Here is a 19,292-nt window from a genome sequence, read left to right on the forward strand (position 1 = left end):
TCACTGCCTCTTCGAGCGCGTGAAGACGGTCGAACAGCGAAGCTGTGTTAGTTACACCGAGGGTTACACCATGCAAGTCAAACTTCGCAAGTCTATATTGTAAATTTTTTGTTTCACCATTCTTTCACCTCATTTTCGCTTTTGCGGTAGGCAGCTTCTTCCTCAGGAGTACGCACTACTCGTGGTCTTCCCATAGTTGTAGCATGTAGGTGGGATGGAATGCGTGGAACCAAAGCTCCGTATATTGGACGTAATCCAAAGCTCCGTATATTGGACGTAAGGCCGGCCACAGGAGATGCGGGTGCTGCAATCGTTTTGACCATTAGTTGAATTGGTTTGATGACTGACGTGGCTGCCGCCACTTCTTGTTGGCGCAAGAAGCGCCGGCAGCCACGCGCTCCTAGTATCGCGTTTCAATTGCTGGGCACTGTTCGTTGGCCGCAAACCGCCAGCATAACATTAGTTCTTTCGCGGCAGGATGGAATCAATGCCGATCTGGCTGGCTCGATCGCCGAAAATGCACCGTGTGACAGCCGTATAAGATTCGCATTGTCGCGGGGGAAAAGGGCCATTAAAGCCCCTTTCCCCCTGTTGAGCTCCTCTTTTTCCTCTCCCGCTAGGTCACGTGGCACCTTCTTAGCGAAGTCCGCCAACGACGGCACAGGGCCTGCAGAGAGAACTTCGTTGCAAAAGAAAAGACAGACGTGTCGCTGAACAGGCAAACGCTCACGTGTGCAGCTGACCTCGCTCACTTCGGCAGCGTGTCTGGCGCACGACACATGCATCTGCCGCGTCTGGCGTGTCATTGGCCTGTCGCTAGGTGACGCAAGAAAAATAAGTCGCAAAGGATAAGTTTATCTATACGCATTTTTTTTTATTTAACGGCAGCTAACCGACGGTATTAATACTAGCGTGATGTATCTCCTGTTACCAGTTTTCGCTGAGTGTCCCCCCTTCTTGTTGAATTTCTTTCTCTACGGTAGAACCGTCACGAAAGTCTGCTAAACCACGCGTTTCCCAAACGCGTTCCCTTCGTTACATATGCCTTCGGGGCTCGAGGCTCGTTCCGTACGCCAGCTTCGCCTCCGTATCGCAATCCGGGATGCGGTCGCATGCCTCAAACAGGGCTTTTGCTGTGTTCGACTTCTAGGTTCCCTTCGTCCACAGAGTGCCTCGTCGACGTTCGGCGCCATCCCTCTTCGTCCCGCTTCCCCTACGCTAGCATTGCAAAACCTCGCACATGGCTCCACCACAAACCGCGTATACCTTCCTTAATTGGCCGCTTCTTCGGGCCATCCTCGTATTCAGAGTGCGTCGGCGCTTCACTGTTCGCGAAAGGTGCTGAGGGAGCGAAGCCGCCACTTTCGTTTGAATCTCAGCGTAGCAGCTGTCAGTGTAAGGCTGAACAGAGCAGGCTCTCCTATTGCCCCCGGGTCAGTATGCGCACCAATTCCTGGGCGAAATGGAAAGGGAAAAATAGAGACTGGGGGAGAGGGGGTAGCTTCCTGTCGCTTCTCCGCTCTGCTTGCTTCCAAGAGGAAACTGGCTGGCTCAGCGGGGAAGGCTGACCCTCAAATGAACATAAATGGATCAGACGTACTCGTCAACTCGATCTCCTCCTCCCAGCTTCCCCCTCCAGTTTCGCTGTGCCAAAGGGTTGAGCCAGAGCTGCCCGTTTCCTTGTTAGAGACATATCGCGGTGCTCGATGCCACTGGCGGTACAGCGGGCGCAGAGAAAGTCGTGGATTAGTCAGCACCGCCGCCGCTTTTTTTTTCTCACTGCTGTATGTTTCACGACGAGCGAAAAGCGTAGTTCGCTTAGGCGGCATCAAAAAACTTGGTCATGGCTGTGAGTCTAGTCTTCCGATCAGATGCACGCGCTCAGCTGCATGTCATATATAGGCACGGACTGCTGTCTCTCTCGGCTATTATAACCATAACAGATACTTAAGTAATATCTGACAGCCAGACATATTGTATTCCGCGTGTGCGTCTCGTATTATAAGTTGCATCGCAAAGAAAATTAAACGACCTTTCTTTTTTCGCACCGTTACTTGAAAGTACAACTCTGCTTATCCGCCTGCTAAACATGCTACGGACCAAGAAATCAGTCTGCGATCGTCATTTACGCCAATGTGATAAAATACAGCGAGAGCTGAGGCGCAATCGTACGTTGAACTTTATTTGCGTTTGCCCGTCTTTCGAATCATGTGGACACAGCATGCTCCGTGGTGACAATAATGTAACCGAAAACCTTCAGGGATACCGATTATGTGCCCACTTTTGACGCGAGCCTCTCATTACGTATCATTCCCAGGTAAGAGGAGCGCATTATGAATAGCATCCGCTGTAGTCATTCTTTATTAGTACAACCGCTCATTAGTGCAACCGCACATTCCAGGCTAACGTGCCTCCAGGCTTGCATGAACCCTTCCTTTGCGACTATGCCTTATACGAGGTGTGACACAAAAGAAACGAGACTAAGTGTGTAGCTTGAAAAAAGAGTGGAGTTGGCAACAACTGTTTCGCTGACGTAATCCCACACACCTCCTCTAGTCATACGTTCAGTTTCGATGGAACCGATCACACCAGTTGGGAGTGCTGCGTCATCGAGTGAACATGTGCAACTGCATTCTGCCGGAAAAATGTCTGATGTAAAAACCGAACAGAGAATCAACATCAAGTTTCTTGTGAAACTTAATAAATCAGTCACGGAAACATTTCAAATAATACCCAAGGCTTATGGAGATGTAACTTTGTCTCGTGAACGTGTGTTTGAATGGCATAAGCGGTTTTCAGGGGGAAGGGACAGTGTGGAAGATGATGAACGTGCTGGGCGCCCAAGGTCAGCGATTACAGACCAAAACATTGCCAAAGTTCGTGATGTGATCAGTGGTGACCGAAGGTTAAGTGTTCGTGCAGTGGTGGAGTTGGTTCACTTGGATAGGGAAGCGTTTCGACGCATTTTAACGGACGAATTACACATGAGGAAGATTTGTGCGAAGCCTGTTCCAAAAGTTCTGTCCGTTGACCAAAAGCAGTGCCGTAAAGACGTGTGTGTGTGGACATGTTAGAACGCATTGCAAACGAGCCAAATTTGTTGGAATCTGTTGTAACACGTGATGAGACATGTATTTTTACCTATGACTCAGAAAGTAAGCGCCAGTCAATGCAGTGGAAGTCTCCAGGATCCCCAAGACCCAAAAAAGCATGCATGTCAAAATCAAAATTCAAGGCAATGTCAATTTTCTTCTTCGACATTAATGGAATTGTAATAATTTAGTGGGTTCCCAGTGGTCAGACGGTTAATCAACACTACTACATAGAAGTACTAAAAAGACTTCGTGAAAAAAATTATGAAAAAAAGGTCACAGCTGTGGAGTGATGGATGGGTGTTGCACCACGACAATGCACCCGCTCACACGGCCCTATCTGTCAAGCAGTTTCTGACCAGCAAAAACATTACTGTGATGGGGCATCCTCCTTATTCACCTGATTTGGCTCCATGCGACTTTGTTTTACTTCCTAAAGTTAAATCTTGCTTAAAGGGAACCCATTTTACCTCAGTTGAAGAGGTTCAGGCAAAAATGGAGAATCCCCTGAAGGGCCTTCCAAAAACTTCGTTCCAGAACTGTTACCAGCAATGTCAGCACCGAATGCAGAAGTGTGTGAATGCTGAAGGGAACTACTTTGAAGGTGATAATGTCACAGAGAACTGATTCAGTAAGTACAATAAGTTATTGGACCAGTCTCGTTATTTTTGTGTCACACCTCGTATAAGTACACGAAGGCGTCGAGCTGTCTCATTAACCCTGCTGCTAGCGAATAGCATGGTCGTTGCGCTTTCAAACCTGAAGGTCCCTCATGTTCTCCTAGCAACCGAGCAGGCGCAGCACTTGCAACGTTGTACCTCCGCGAATTTCTTTGCTCGAGGAGCTGTGCGGATGACAACAAACTGAAGCAAAGATAAAGAGCACGAGGATTACGCAGAAAGACTTCAGCGATGGGGGTGGGAACAAGTGGAAAGCGAAGAAGCAGCCAGTGCAGAAAAAATAAATAAATAAATAAAAGAAAGCGCGACGCGAGCAAAGCTGTCACGTCGCCCAGGCCCTAAGCGGCTCAGAAATTCCCAGTCCGCTTTCGATATTGCCGACGAAGCACATCCGGAGCACTCGAAGATCAGAGCGAGCCTCAAGCCACCGGATATTGCGCGCAGAACTTCGCGCTCTCATCGCCGCCGTCGCCATCAGGTATAAAGTCATTCACCGGCGTCCTCGTGTAGCAATACCTGCGAGCACTCAAGACTGCGGCACCTTTACTCTGGGGAATATGACGCCATGGCCACTTCTGTAAAAACAAACTGTTCCTTACTTGTACGTACAGGGACCTCGCAGCAGCGTAGCGAGATTGCTACTTCCCCCAAGAGCTTTCGAAGCAAATAAAGGTTCGCGATTTGATCGGAGCGCTCGCGTGCACCCAAACACGCCAGTCACTGTATACTAGTCCATATACTGTTGCGCGACGGTGCGACCGAATAAGCAGGTACGGAACATTCCAAGTTACGACTTTCACCGCGCTAAGCCTTTGCAGTGGATCTTTTTTTTTTGTTGTTGTTTATCCAGCCTGCCGGTCCGCTTTCGGTGTTTGCCCTATGTCTTTGCCGCGGGATAAAAAGCACGAAGAGCCAGCGTCGCCCCAGGCGCAGCTTGACGGGTCTATAGATGTCTGGAAGCACGTCGCTATCAGCAGCTTCAAAGTATAGGACAAGAAAGATACGGCGTACATTGCTCTCGCTTTATACTTTCTCTTACTGTTATGCTGAGTCGCGGAGAAGTTACATTCACTATAAATAACGGCAGACGAGCCTGTAGAAGTCCTGTCACGTGAAAATCTTGAGCGAATAAGAGCCCGGTAAGGCTAACAGAGAAAACTGCCTCTTGTTCCGGTGGTTCTCTCTTTCTTCTTTTTTCTTCCTTTTCTTAAATTTCCAAGGCAACCTGCTTAACTTTACACTCTAACCTTCAGCGTTACAGATCACGAAGTATCTGCTATCGGCCTGATAGAAGCGTATATGAATGAACGTTGTATTCAGCATTTGCGCGCGTAATGGCTTGGAGGACGCATACCGCTTAAATCAACATTGTAATACCGGATTCACGGCACACGACAATAACCGGTGCCTGGAACTGACGACGTGGATAATAAACTACTATAGTATGTTTTCGCCTCCGGCAGGACATTTAGAATTTTTAGTCACCACCAATGGCATCGAGCAGCGGAATCGCTCACGGAGGCATGCAATTCAGCAACTCGTCGTGGCGACTTCGAAAGAGGCAAAAGAATTAGTGCAGCTTCAGCAACCGCCGTTACAGTATGCCTGGCAGCGCTTTAGACGAGGGATTCAAAATAATGATTAGTCTTAATATTTCTGTGTCAATTATTAAATATTGATTGGTTGCACGTGCGTAGTCTGTTGCGTCCAAGGAAGAGAAATTTTACTCGAATGTTACTCTGTATCAACTGTAAGATGCAGTAGTGTCTTTGCATAAAAGCATTTCTTTCCGTACTCGAATGAATGATTGACCAAGGTGCACCTTTTGTGGATGCTAAGAAACTGTCAAGCAGGTATAGTGCCCCCGATATGACTTCAACAGAGTTGAACCGGCTGCACTCTGGAACGTTTCAAGTGACGAAGATTTAGAAATGGTGGCCCCAACCGTCGCGGTCTCGAGAACCTATTCGTGCGCGGCTGCAGGACTTCACGTCCACTGGTCCAGGAAACCACCTACTGTGCATCCTCTTGTGCACGCGAAGAGTTCACTCTCCCCACTTGTCCTTTTTCTGTAGCCTTTACCATTTTTCTCCATGTAAGGTATCAAACCGGATACTCGTCTAGTTGATCTCCCTGTATACTTTAATCTTCTTTTCACACTCCTTCTTCCTTCTCTCTTCCATTCAAGCTAAATGAGAGAACGTCTCCTCGGCATTGCAGTTTTCATTTTCCAGAACCTGTCTCGTGACCACATTCTGTATAGTCCAAGGTAGCTCACTATAACAGTACCGAGAGAATCGGCTGGCAGCATATGTTTCACTACTCCGACACGAAGGCTTCATTACCGCTGCGCATTCGCACAGAGCTCCATTCGCCTGCTTTGTCGTTTTCCAGAGCTGAGTTGAAAGTTGATCATTTCTGCTACGACAAACACTTGAGGCGAATGTACTGGAAGTTCTAACTGGTTAATCGAGAACCTGCGAGCGCAGTGTTTTCGAACTCGAACCATGTACGTCTGATTTCGTTTTCCCATGCTCGCACTCTTCCCAGTAAATCTTCGGCGCCGCCTTGCTGAAAACAGTGCGTGCGTGCGTGCGTGCGTGCGTGCGTGCGTGCGTGCGTGCGTGCGTGCGTGCGTGCGTGCGTGCGTGCGTGCGTGCGTGCGTGCGTGCGTGCGTGTGTGTGTGTGTGTGTGTGTTTGTGTGTGTGTTTATAGCATGCGTCATACTGTCCTATAGGCCGCCTGCTCACCTTTCCTTTATTCCTTGTGTTTCCACGCAGCGTCCAGCCAGGGAGGTGAAGGAAGAGCGGGCGGTGGCCGCGCGGCGCGCATCACGGAGCAGCCGGTGGACGTGGTGGTCCGCAAGCACGAGCCGGTGACGCTCCGTTGCGGCGCGGACGGAGACCCTCCGCCGCGAATCACGTGGTTCCACGACGGGAAGACAGTGCGCGACTCGGCCACGCGCATGGTCCTTCCCGAAGGACAGCTCTTCTTCCTGCAAGTGCAGCACAGCCGCCGGGAACAGGACACCGGGCTGTACTGGTGCACGGCCACCAACCCATTGGGCACGGCCCGGTCGCGAAACGCCAGCGTCGAGCTCGCCGGTGAGTGGCGCAAGAGAAAGAAAAACTTAATTTAAGGAAAGCAGAGGTCGATCCGAGGCACGATAATCCAGCCAGCAACTCTGCACTGGGGAAAGGGGATGATTAAAAAAAACTAAATAGTTCACTTAGGAGGTTTTACATGCCAGATCCGCGAATCACGATATCATCGTGAGGCACGCCGTAGCGGGGGACGCCGCGGGGGGGGGGGGGGGAGGGGAGGTATTCTGTAAGTGTCCACCCAGTGGAGATGTCCATATTGTCTGCTGCTGAAGTGCTGGTTGGCTGAGGGCGCCTGTGTCCTTGTGACGCGTACCCCAGCCCAACCAATTATAACTTCAGCGTCAGACGAAATGGGCATGTCCAATTTGTGGACACTTACAATTACCCCCCCCCCCCCCCCCCGCATACCTTGGAGCGTCTGGGGTTCTTTAACGTGCAGTAAGTGCACAGTACAAGGGCGTTCTCGCACTTCGCCGCCATCAAAATGCGGCCGTACAAGATTTCATCCCGCGCCCTCGAGTATAGCAGCGCGATTCCATAGGCACTATACGTGACTACGGTGAGTAGGGAAAAAACAAGAAAAAAAAAGAAATATGGATGGCAACGACAACAGCGGGAAGAAGCAAATTCACATAATGTGCGGGTCAACTCATAGCCTAGGGTCCAGACCCGCAATTTTGAAAGGAAAAGAGCACGTATATCTAGTACGTACATCTACAGTCCAGAGTGCACACGCACAAATTTAGTGCAACCGCTGAAATTAGGGAGGTAATGGAGGGCAGTAAAAACAATGTGAGAAAAAATGCTCAGGCGCTGTAGCTGAGCACAGCAAGTTCTATACACACTTTTTAGGGTACTTTTTACCTTTCCACGTCTTTGTCGCCTCAGGACTTCGCTGTTTTTACTTTTTTAATCTGACTTGAGGACAAGCAATTCATTGCACTATCTGCCAATGTAGTTGCGGTGATGTTCCCCGGAAGGCAACTTGCCAGTTGAAGAATGACATTACGCCCTAACCTGAGGTGCATCTTTAAGGTTCTAATGCGGGCTCACTTTGTTTGACGAGGTGAAACTCCACGGTCACAGTTTCATATACCTTCAGCTCGTGGAATTGACAGTTGAAAATTGAAAAGTCGCAATAACTTCGCCAATTGTCTGCTTCAAATTCTAACTCGACGCCAAGCTTTCTTTTTTGCTTTTTCCGATAGTAAAAGCAAGACAAAATTATTCAGGACGTGTTAATGCATTTTACACGATTACGTGCGCTCGTCATGCATGGAGTATCACGGTCTTGCATGCAGACATGCCTGGCGAGCCCATATTTTAGATATGATCCGTTTTCACGCCCTTTTTAATAAATTGCAGGTTTTCCCGTTTCGCTACTCTCCGTAGCGACAAGTTATATTACCTAACACGCGCTTAATTTTTTTTTTTGTCGGCCTTATTTACTTTATCCTTTCCTTGGTCAATACAGTTCCACGATGGAATATCAGATTATTTTAATTCGAAAACTGTTTCACATTGTCCGTTTGCGATTAACGAAGCGAAATGTATTTCACCGTCAAACGTTCAACCGCTCTCAATCGAACCCAACATGAAACATACTATACCCCAAGTTTCAGCTGACATTTGGCAGAAGGACAAATGCAGACGCGACGCAACTATCGAAGCTGGAGGGCTCTGCAGCAATGCCCTGATAAGTGCGACTAGCCATAAACTGGCAGGAATTCACGACCACTCCATGCGTGAAAAATACAGGCAGCGTCACAAGTTTTTGTCGGGAACATAAAATCAGTGGCGTTCGGTGCACGCGTAAACCGCGGTCGTTGAATTTCCACCGTTCATTGGGATACGCTTTACGTTCCTCTATGCTGGTACCTCTTCTTTCTTTTTTTGTTTTGTTCGGAGACTCAGAGAACGAATGAAGCTATGAAATGGAAAGAACGAGGGAGTGTAAGGAAGAAGATAAGCACTAAGCGAGAAAACCTGCAATCGGGGTTTTTTATACACCAGATGCGTAAGATCTCCTCTCCAGATCTTACGGAGCAGAACGCAAGTGCTCTCTCTCTCCCCCTCTATCCCTCTTTTCATCTCCCTCCACACACACGCACACGCTGTGCTCGAGGGCTTCGTTTTACGGCGTTTCGCGACAGGCGAGGACACGCGCATAATCGGAATTATAAATCCGAAAGCGTGTGTTGCGTACGTTTTCCGTAGCTGAAGGGAAAGTGGGGAAAGGGGGAGGGGGGGATCGTCGCTCTGCAACTTGGTCCGGCGATGTTGCGGCGGTAACCGAGCGTATCGACAAAGAGACGCAGGAGAGCCACTAATGCGCAAGGACCGCCCCGATAAGCGCCAGGTGTAAAAGCGGCTTTGAACTCGCTTGACCATCTTATGTCGTACGCGCTCGTTCTCGGCGTTTTTTACGACTGACGGCGGTGACGACCTGGCTATCGGCCGAAGCCACGCATTTTCGGTGGTGTCTCTCGTTCGCTCCCTTCCCCTATCGGCATAACCTTGTCCGCTGTCCATGCCGACATGAAAACGCGTGAGCGAAGGGAGCGCTCCGTTTTTGGAGGCTGGCCCATAGCGCCGTGCAAGAGTATCAAAGGTGGCATCCATCCTGTGGCGACGGGACACCGCAGGGCCTTGCCTTATCATTACGCGAGTACGCTGACACCGTAGTGACACCGCCAGATATTGCCCCGGAAAGTTGGCGCGTGGGTTGGCCCAACTCGACGAGTAAGCTTATACGTATGTAGCTTCGCCAGAACATTGGTTCTGTGCTTTTTAAACGTTTCCCTTGCTATTCCTTTTTGGTGTCGGTTTGCTGGCCCTAACATTTGCTCATATATACCAGACTGTCGCTATATGAGAAATAAGCATTGTTTCTCTTCTGCGTGTGCCACCAAAATGCTGCCCAATCTAACTTCTATGTGCTAAACAACACGCCCAGGCTTCAACATTAGCAGGATACATAAGCGAGAGCGTTCCTGCGTGTAAATGACGAAGAAGCTTGCAAAAAAAAATGTAGTCACCGTTGCACCGGTGCGTGATTACTAAAGATTAGAGTCCAGCACAGTTTGAAGGTGATGAAGGCCCCAAGTTTCTAGAATTGCTTTCTTGTCCTTTATCTAAACTGCCGAGGTGTTCTAGTATGACGTCATAGAGATATCCGGATTCCTAGCTCATAAATGCTTGGCGCCGTAAACAAAATGCAATCGAATTACATAGAGGACGACGTTACGAAGAAAAAGTGCGCTTCCGTCAGTCACATTCTTGCTCTGAGGTCGCAATTTTTCACAGCTTTGCGTGACCTGTGCTCGGTTGGGGCCGACGCTCCAAGCACAAGACCTTCTGTAACTACCACAGTGAACTACCGAGGAATGCAGGAACGCAAGTTCCCATCACAGGCCGGCTATTAAAGTGCACGTACGCGCGTAAGGAAAAGCTGTGAAGAAAATTGGCTTTCTTGATTAAAAAAAGGAAACGAAGGCTATTCTGGAGGGAACAGCAGCAAGAGCAATGTAGACCGGAGCAGAATGCCAGTAAACGCTGGGAAAGATAGAAGCGCTATGCTGAGAGAGAGAGAGAGAGAGAGAGAGAGAGAGAAAATGTGGGAAGGGGGGGGAGCTGAGAAGCAGCCGAGGTTGGACGCTACTGGGCGTAGTGAAATATTTGGCTCATTGCAGGAGCGGTGTGGCTCTCGGAATGGCCAGAGAAGGAGAAGCCGGGGTTCCAGCCTAAAATGCGGGGGGCTGATTCGAGTGCCCGCTGCAACGGCTGCGCGGAAACGGCGTCCTCCGCCGCAGATTTACGAGATTCTAGAAGCCGAGAGTACAGTGGAGGAGGCGCGCCGGGACGGAAGATTGCGCTCATTGCGCGGATATTGTGCGGGAGAAGGAGAGACTGAAACAGCGTTTAATCCTTTTATTTTTTTTTTCCTCTTGCGCTCTTTTCCTTCTCTAGATTCGACCTTACACATACACCGTGCGACAGCAAAACCGGGGTCCTGAAACGATATTAATAGGCTTACGCGGCAAGACCCGCCAGCTGAGGGTAAAGACGCCCTGCCGGATTCTGCAGAACGAAAATGTCCGGAGCTTTCGCGGGGCTTACGGCGAACAAAGCGGCGTTTTCTTGCGCGAGTCCCTTGTTTCTCTTGGAGCGTGCGCGTGCGCTTGTACCATCGAGCGAGCGTTTCATTTTATTTATTTTTTATTTTTTTTAAGTGCCAGCCGCGATGGCTGTGTGTATAGCCGTCATGCTGCATACCGCGCTTTCTCTCTCAAACTGCGCTACGTGCACGCGTAAAGCCTTCTCTTGCTCCTTGAGATGAATTGCTCTAACGGCGGTTCTTCTGTGCGCACGCCTTATTGTCCGCGAGAATCGAGTCGCGCGCTATTTCGGCTAATACTAGACGCTGCATGCGGCCGCAGCCGCCCGAGATGTGAACAGCGATGAGCTTTCACGCATTTGCCCAGCGCATAGTAGACATAGACACGCGCACGCGCACACGCACACACACACACGTGAGCGGGGATGTGCAACAGGTTGACTGTCGGTAATTTGGAAAGAGCCCTGCGAACACTAAAATATTGCTGGTATTGACTCTTGGCTGTAGTTTCGAAATCGACCAACGTTGCCTTACCCCCAGAATCTCGGAGGCGGATATAAAGCAGAGTACACCTTCAACACTGTGCGCAATTTTAGTGTTAGTCTTTCGCTCCTCTTGTCAATCCACTAAGTTCCATCCTAGAAGCCAGTGACAAAGGACGTGGTCGTTTGTCCTTGAAACCAGTAAGAAAGGACAACATTACAGAGAACACGAAGTGAAGCCTTCTATACAGGCTTTCTTCCCGTGCCCCAAACATCGGCATGACGTTGAACATTGATTGATCGAAAAGAGAGAGGGAAACAAATTAATGGCGGTTGCGGGTAGAGGAAGGGGAGGTGTTTAATCAGAAGGAATCTCCGTTTGCTATCCTGCCATAAGATGCCAAAATTTAACCGATGGTCACTCAATCTCCCGGAGCACCGTCCCGGCGGTCCAGACATCTGAATAGGCTTGCAGCTCCGAACTCAATGATAACCTGTTCAAGCCGCCATCTTACATATCATTGGCGTGTTTATAATTACACATTGTTTCCGAAAAACACACCAGCGTCATGATTTGCGGCGCTAGTGCCACGAGGCAGATATAAACAGACACCTGAGCGAGACGGTTATATCGATCACAGGGCGCGCCCCCCACTTTGTCCGTTGACCACCAGTTAAACGACAAAAAAAAATTGAAAACGCCGGGAGGGACGTGGCAGGGGTGGACGACAACAGGACAATCAGCCGGTGGCGACGAACACCGCCAGCCTTCGCAGCTGGCGTTTCGTACACCCACCCGGATGCCATGGGCTCTTGGACGGTCGTGCGGCGTTTTATAGAGACCGGCTAGCTGCCCGTGTTACACGGAAGCAAAGAGGAACCTCTCACATTTTCTCTTTTGCTGTTATTATTGTTCCCCGGGAGCACTCGCACCATGACTACGGTACAAACTATGATCCATGCTCTTGCTATAGAAAAAAAAGAATCAAATCAATCCGCGTCCTCTCGAAGCTCGGCTGGTCGAGAAACAGCAATTAAGTGGACCTCTCGCAGCGTGCCCGGTCCAACCCGGCGCTTACGGATGAAAAGGCTCTCTCTCTCTCTCTCTCTCTCTCTCTCTCTCTCTCTCTCTCTCTCTCTCTCTCTCTCTCTCTCTCTCTCTATGTCGACTCGCCAAGAGGATCGAGCAAGCACTTCGTGCGTTCTCGCAACTGGCTTTGTAGCTCCGACCGCAGGCACCAACTTCGTGCCGGTCGCTTTGCTCTCCGTACACGTGTACTCCGGTGTGTGTGGACATGGACAAACACACACTCGATGCGGCTTGCTTCGGGCGGAATGCACACAAAGTAGTGGGCCTCGGTACTCGAGCAAGCAGTCCACCGCTCCGCAGCGTCCTCGACGACCGGCCATCGAAACGCGCGGGCCAGCGCCACGCGAAATTCGGCCGCAGCACGCATCTGATGAAGCACTTTTCGAAAACCGAGCCAGCCACTAGATCCGGTCACTACTCGGCCTTCTCTGCGTTCGCAGCTCGATATAGAAGCGGCTCTCTTATGCGGATTGCCCGGGTGCTCCAACTGTGCCTTGGAGCTGCATGCGCGCAGAGGTAGATCAAAGGACTATATTGTGGATCGGGTAAGTTCCGTCTGTTTGGCAAAACTCGGACGCGCAGGTGCGCTACTCGATGCGAATCTCGGAAAGCTTGTCGCTCTTATTTGAGCTGCTTCGGTGCGTTCGAAGAGGATTCCCTGCAATGGGCGCTGAAGTAAATAGTCTTCGCTAAAACAGTCAGATTCATCATACGCGACCGGGCAGGTAGAGAGATGTATGTTGCGCACGCACTTTGCATGAAGGGCACGTTCCCCGCAGCAGGTATGCCACTACAGGAGCCGATATTCACCGCGACTTACGAGAACCGCCGCACTCTCTCCCGCGGTGAGAGCTGATTTTACCAACCCTTGCAAACTCTGCGTAATTAGCGTCCGCTTCTCGTGGATACGGCCGGCGGGCAATTGGCTGGGCTAAGTTTGCATCTTGGTGTACAGGGCGCCGGGAAACAAAAAACTGTGCCGTCCCTGCACAATTCCGCTCGTGCGGTGGGGTGCGCGTTCCCCTGCTGGAATGGTGCTTTCGAACCAATTGTGGCGTGTTCTTTCTTTCTTTCCTATCTCATTCTTCCTTTTCTTTTCTCTCGGCAGTACGTTATGACAACACGGTAGCATCGAAAGCACGTTTACGAGCGAAGCGTGAACCAGGGAAAGGAAATTAGCCTGAGCAGAGCGTATGGACACCCGGCGCTGGCCAGATGGCGTTGCGTCTGTTTCAGCTTCCTACAAGAGCTGCCGACGTCAGTTGCTTGGTCTACGATAGAAGTGAGGCGATTCTTTGAACACCAACAGACGAGCACGTGCTTATTGCCTAGCTTGAGGTCGTTGCTAGCTCGAACCTGATTGCCCGATTCACGTACGTCAGCGAATACGGCCATGGCCGGTCTGAAGTGCGCGCCTGCCCAGACGCCAGACGAACGCTTCAAATTGGCTATAATACGACATGCGCAGTTGTAATATATATATATATATATATATATATATATATATATATATATATATATATATATATATATATATATATATATATATATATATATATATATATTAATAAAATCTTACTTTGCATGGAGTTTCTCAACCTACAGAAGAAACTAACGAAACGTTTCTTTCTCAGGTCTCACAATTATTTACAGGACAACTAAAGATTGAATGCCCCTAAATCGGACGATGTCATAGGATAGGCAAAAGAAATGGCAGTCGACCGCGTCCCATCATCATTAAGCTTCTGGATTACCGCAGCAAACTGGTTGTACTTAAGAATGCATTTAAACGGAAAGGCAATGATATTCATATAGCTGAAGATTTCTCGGCTCGCGTACGTTCCATCAGAAAAAGTCTATGGGAAGCTACCACTTCTTACAGGAATAATGGTCACACGAACCGTTTGCGCTATGGTCATACCTTCATTGACAATGTGAAATACACCTGGGATGACAGTGCCAAAACCTTGATCAATACTTCTTTTAAGCCCCACTTGGTTGTTGTCCTACGCACAAACATGAATGCTGCAACCCTTTTGCTAGTTTTACAAGGCAAGCTTGTTAGCATCGTGGACATTTAAATACAATAGATCCACCTACCGAAGGCATCAGTGGCAGGAGACCCAGAAATTCACTGGCTAAACTTGTAAAAAGACTAACACGTTGCATTATAAGGACAACGTCTTTCGAAATGTGTAGAAACACTTGATTTGACCAGAATTCCAAGAGCTCAGACGTATACCATATTGATCCGTTCATTGAATTCAAATTTTCATTATCATTAGACAGAACTATAGAAACCCTTATTCATCGATTAAGGCTAGGCACTGCCTACACAAAGCATTTCTTACGCAGAATTGGCCGTGCGGAAAGCCCCGAATGTGATTGTGGATTTGTAGATGAAGATGTATATCACCTCCTTCTAGATTGCCCACGTCACGACACACCAAGATGCCGACTTAAATCAACCCTAATTAAATTATACCGCAGACCTTTCAGTTTAAAGAAACTTTTGGGCCCTTGACCAACAACTGCCTTGCAGAAGAGCGCTTTGAAAACACTAAAGACTTTTCTTGAAGACAGCGGCATTGTTGGACGTTATAAGCGCCTTTATTGTTGCTTTCATTTCATTGTCGCTGTATATATGCATGTATTTGTGGATTATGTTATGTTGACTGTTTTGCTGTGACTATACGTGATAGTGCGTTTACACGGTGAATGTACCACCCGCTGACTAGAGACTGTGTCATTACGACAGTATCGTTTGTATTTTTGAGACTTTTAACTACCTAACTGTGGAGACATTTACCTTGTATATTGTATGTACCATGTGTTTGTTATGACATAGTCTTTCTGTGAAAACATTGCGTGATAAGTCCTGGTGCTTCCGTGAAAAGATTATTTCATATGTAATCTTGAACCCCGTATGTTGTATGATGGAACCATTCAAGAGATAAGGAGTAGCCGGCGCCTTAAATTGCGCGTCAACCATCTCCTTATATCACATCAATAAAAAAAAAAACACTGAGGCTCGCTCAGCCAAGGCTCAGTCAGCGTTAAACTCTTGCCCTCGCGACAGCGCACGTGGTCTCCAAAGGAGCTGCTTAATCTTGGCCGTAATCTCCAACCTCACGCCAACTGCAGCTGTGTCAGGGCGCGGTGTTCAACGACGCCTCTAAGCCTCGCTTTCTCAACTAGGCATCCCAGCATGCCGACGCCTTCCTGCCTGCTTTCTCTGTATACGGACCGCCGCGTTCGTCGCCATGTCTGGAGCGGCTTGTTTTCGGCCGAGCCGATAGACGCCAGATCAATCGCGCCGTGGCTCGAGGGAAACGAGAGAGATGCTAGCCCTTCGGAGATTTATGGTCGCAGCTTGTCGGGAGGTGCGATACGTACAGTACACACACTGACATGTTCCCCGGCAGTGGGGCGTTCCTCCTGACTCGGTTCGGCCAAGTATACGCGGCATATGGTAAACGAAAACCGGATGGCTGGCGTATGTAGTACAATGAGTAATATAGCAACGAGATGACTGTTCCGCCGCCTGCTCCTTGTCTGTCAAACTTTTCGCCGCCGCCAAAATAACGCAAACGCAAGGGCCTGCAAACACTAAAGCCAATTATTAGCCACTTTACAGTAAAAAAAAAAAGATCATTTTTGTCTAAACTTAGTTCCTCACAGAAGACAAACGATAGTTTCTTTCTATTATTATTATTATTATTATTATTATTATTATTATTATTATTATTATTATTATTATTATTATTATTATTATTATTATTATTAAAGCTGCTTTTCTTGGTCCGAAAAATATATTAGTACCAACACTGGGAAACACTGAGTGGCGGCGCTCAAGATTTTCAGAAGTGTCACTGGGGTGACCTACTTTCTTCACTGCCTGCGTGAACATCTGCAATGCGCAACAGCAGTGGTGCTCCTCTGGGGGTTGCGGCTATTAGGGGCCACAGAGCGCGGGACAAACTAATGCGGGAAACGCGTTGCAGTGGGTACGGAAGGCACTCGAGCTCCTGAACAAAAGCGCAAGTACGCGGAGATGCGAGAGCCAGGCTTCCAGCATTTCCCAGGACCTCCAGAACACGTACGCTTGAGCAAAACTCTGTCTCTACATAAGGCGCCTTATACGAACCGCGAATCGGCGTTGGTCGTAACAAGGCATTCGTCTATTGTGTTTGCTGGTCACTGGAAGTTTGTTTCATCGGGTGTTTTGTCTCTGGACGCTGCACACCGCCGATGTGGGAATAGGAAACATGTTTTCTCTGTGGAAACAAGGAAGATAACACGGCTGCGCCCATTTTCGCGCCCTTTCGCTTTGAAAACATTATTTGCGCTCCTTTGCGATTCGCATTGAAAACGTAATAACTATTTTATGACCTTTTTCTTTGAACTCGCCCGCGGGTAAAATATGTAAGGATGAACAATACTTCCCAAAGTCGCTCGCAAACAAAACTGTGCAGGTTAGCGTCATCGAACAGCTTTCCTTTTTTTTTTTTTGCCATGATTCTTTTTCTTTATAAGCATCCTACCTCGCAATCCGCGTCAAACAGCACTCACTGGTTTGTGTATTCCAAGTAGGGAGTTTGTTTAGTGAATGTAATTAATTTAATAGATTTCTCAGAGGGAACCTCACCTTCGCCATTCTATAGGAGGAACATTCCCGTGTTTCATGCAGGCGTCTAGTAAGCGTATTTTTTTTTCCTTCGGTAACTACAAGGATTTCACTGGCTTCAACGATGTCGCTTGGTAATGCCCGAGCTTTTGCGAAGTCTCCGACTTTCGCATGCGCAACTACCCCCCTTATGTACTACTACCTTCAGCGCATAACCAAACCAAACTTCGGCGGCCTTTCAGACTGCGGGTAACGGAATTTCCGCCTCGGCGCCACCCGGCAAAGTGACTCGCTCCTGCCCCGCCCCAACGCACCGCTGCCCACCGGTTCGATAGTAAAGGACTCGACCAGCAGCCTTTCCCATACATTCACTGCATCGCGCGCGCGCGCGCGCGCGCTGGGCGCGTTGCCGCCAATCTCGTTTTCATCGTGAATGCCGGAGGATATTTCATTTCACCGGACCGGTGCCGCCGCCACTACCACGGAAGGATTAGTGCTCCCCACACGCATTTACGCAAGATTAGCGCGCGGCGAGCACGCGAGGTGGGATGGAAAGGGAGGGGAAAGGTGAGGTCCGGGCTGCGATCGCAAGGCGGCGAGGCAACTGCCACGGTGAACGGGAAAAACCTGCAGCGGAACGGGTACGCGCTCTTGGCCTGCGCTGATGCATCCCGCCTGCCTTTCGCGTGCGCGTTTCTTGCTGCAAGATAGAACGAAAGTCGGTGCGTGCGCGCCCGTTCTCCCGCCGTCGCCAATCAGGGCCCATTTGCATTTGCCGCTCCCAGGATTCGGGGACCTAGCTCTTCGTTGTGGCCGCTGTAGTAAAGCGTATGCACGCCCCCTTTATTTCCGCTTCACCGCACCTCCAAAGTTATTTGCTTGCCCCTGCTTCCCATCTCCTTCCCCTCCTACAGCACCCCCCCCCCCGCCCACCTTTTCCACCTTGTCCATTCTCTTCAGTGCCACCAGCCCAACGCCGGGTTGATATTTGTAGCCGCGGAAAGTGAATCCACATTTGGCGAAGAACAAAGGAAGGGTGAGGAGAAGGCTGTCAGTGGTAAACTTGCAGTACTTACACGAACCGTGAACCTGAAATTCTATATAGCTCCCGGCGTTTGGTGCACCCGCTGCTCTGCCATTCCGCTCTTTTACGGCGGTTGAATTCGAGAGACTCTTGACTAGCTAGCGCTTAGGATGAGTTCCCGCAGTTCTAGTCCCTGCGACCTTGACCGATTACGAGCGCTGGCTAAGTGCCCAATGAAAAGAATGTAATACCACGTTTTGTTGCATAGAGGTGCAGAGGTGCTGCGTCTCATTGAGACATTTGAGTCACTTCTTACAGCACCTTCGCACGATGGAGTATTGCGCGGACGCACCCTTGGAGCCAGGTCAAGCCCGCAGGCTGCCCGCCTGCACTAAAGAGCACTGAATTGTCCTGTCCAGCACTGAATTGTCCCTGTCCTGAATTCGCAGGACAGGGCCCAAGTGAACAGTTATCTCTTGGCGCCACGTTGTTGGAAAATACTTATGCTATTCCCGGATAAGATATCCATATTCCGAGGTATTACATATTCTATACGTACGCCTTTCCAGCACAGCTGCACGCCAGAAAGGCGAGCTTTAAGGTGCGCTATCGCCGTCTTTGGAAGCCGCTCGGCTGAAGCAATTCGCTTCCGAGCAATTAAGCGCTGCCATGATTAACATGCGGCGAATGGGCTGTGTATCGCATGTCTAATTCGCACGCAACCACTATATACAGTTTGGCGACTGCTGCTGCTGCTGCCGGCTTAGAATATATGGTGGAATCGTCGACAAAGGAGAAATGAGCTCGCGAATTCCAGGATCGGTTACTTCTGGGGATACTTGGACTTTTGCGTGACTTAACGTTTAGCGCGAAGCTTCACTATTGCGACGGGCATACCTGCGTATACATCAAAAACAAATGAGACGCATCAGCATAACACTGCTGAGAGCTGTACCATTACATTCGCCACGTATGCTCCTGGTAGCTTAGCCAAACAACACGAACTGAAAGTAATATTGCCAAACGGGTCACTTTAGAACGCCCTCCCCCCCGAAGCTAGAGCTGCGAGAAGGCG

General features: G+C 49.3%; 1 protein-coding gene across 3 annotated transcripts in view; it reads left to right on the plus strand.

The window, feature by feature from the left end:
• LOC126530830 (roundabout homolog 2-like) overlaps window positions 1-19,292 on the plus strand; it is a 190,803-nt gene that overhangs the window by 106,651 nt on the left and 64,860 nt on the right. For all 3 annotated transcript variants that reach the window (XM_050178122.3, XM_055070823.2, XM_055070824.2), the window contains exon 2: window positions 6,554-6,877. In XM_050178122.3, coding sequence (XP_050034079.2) covers window positions 6,554-6,877 — 324 coding nt within the window. The remainder of the gene's footprint in view (window positions 1-6,553; window positions 6,878-19,292) is intronic.

This window comes from Dermacentor andersoni, chromosome 5 (assembly GCF_023375885.2).
Source record: "Dermacentor andersoni chromosome 5, qqDerAnde1_hic_scaffold, whole genome shotgun sequence".
Lineage (NCBI taxonomy): Eukaryota > Metazoa > Arthropoda > Arachnida > Ixodida > Ixodidae > Dermacentor > Dermacentor andersoni.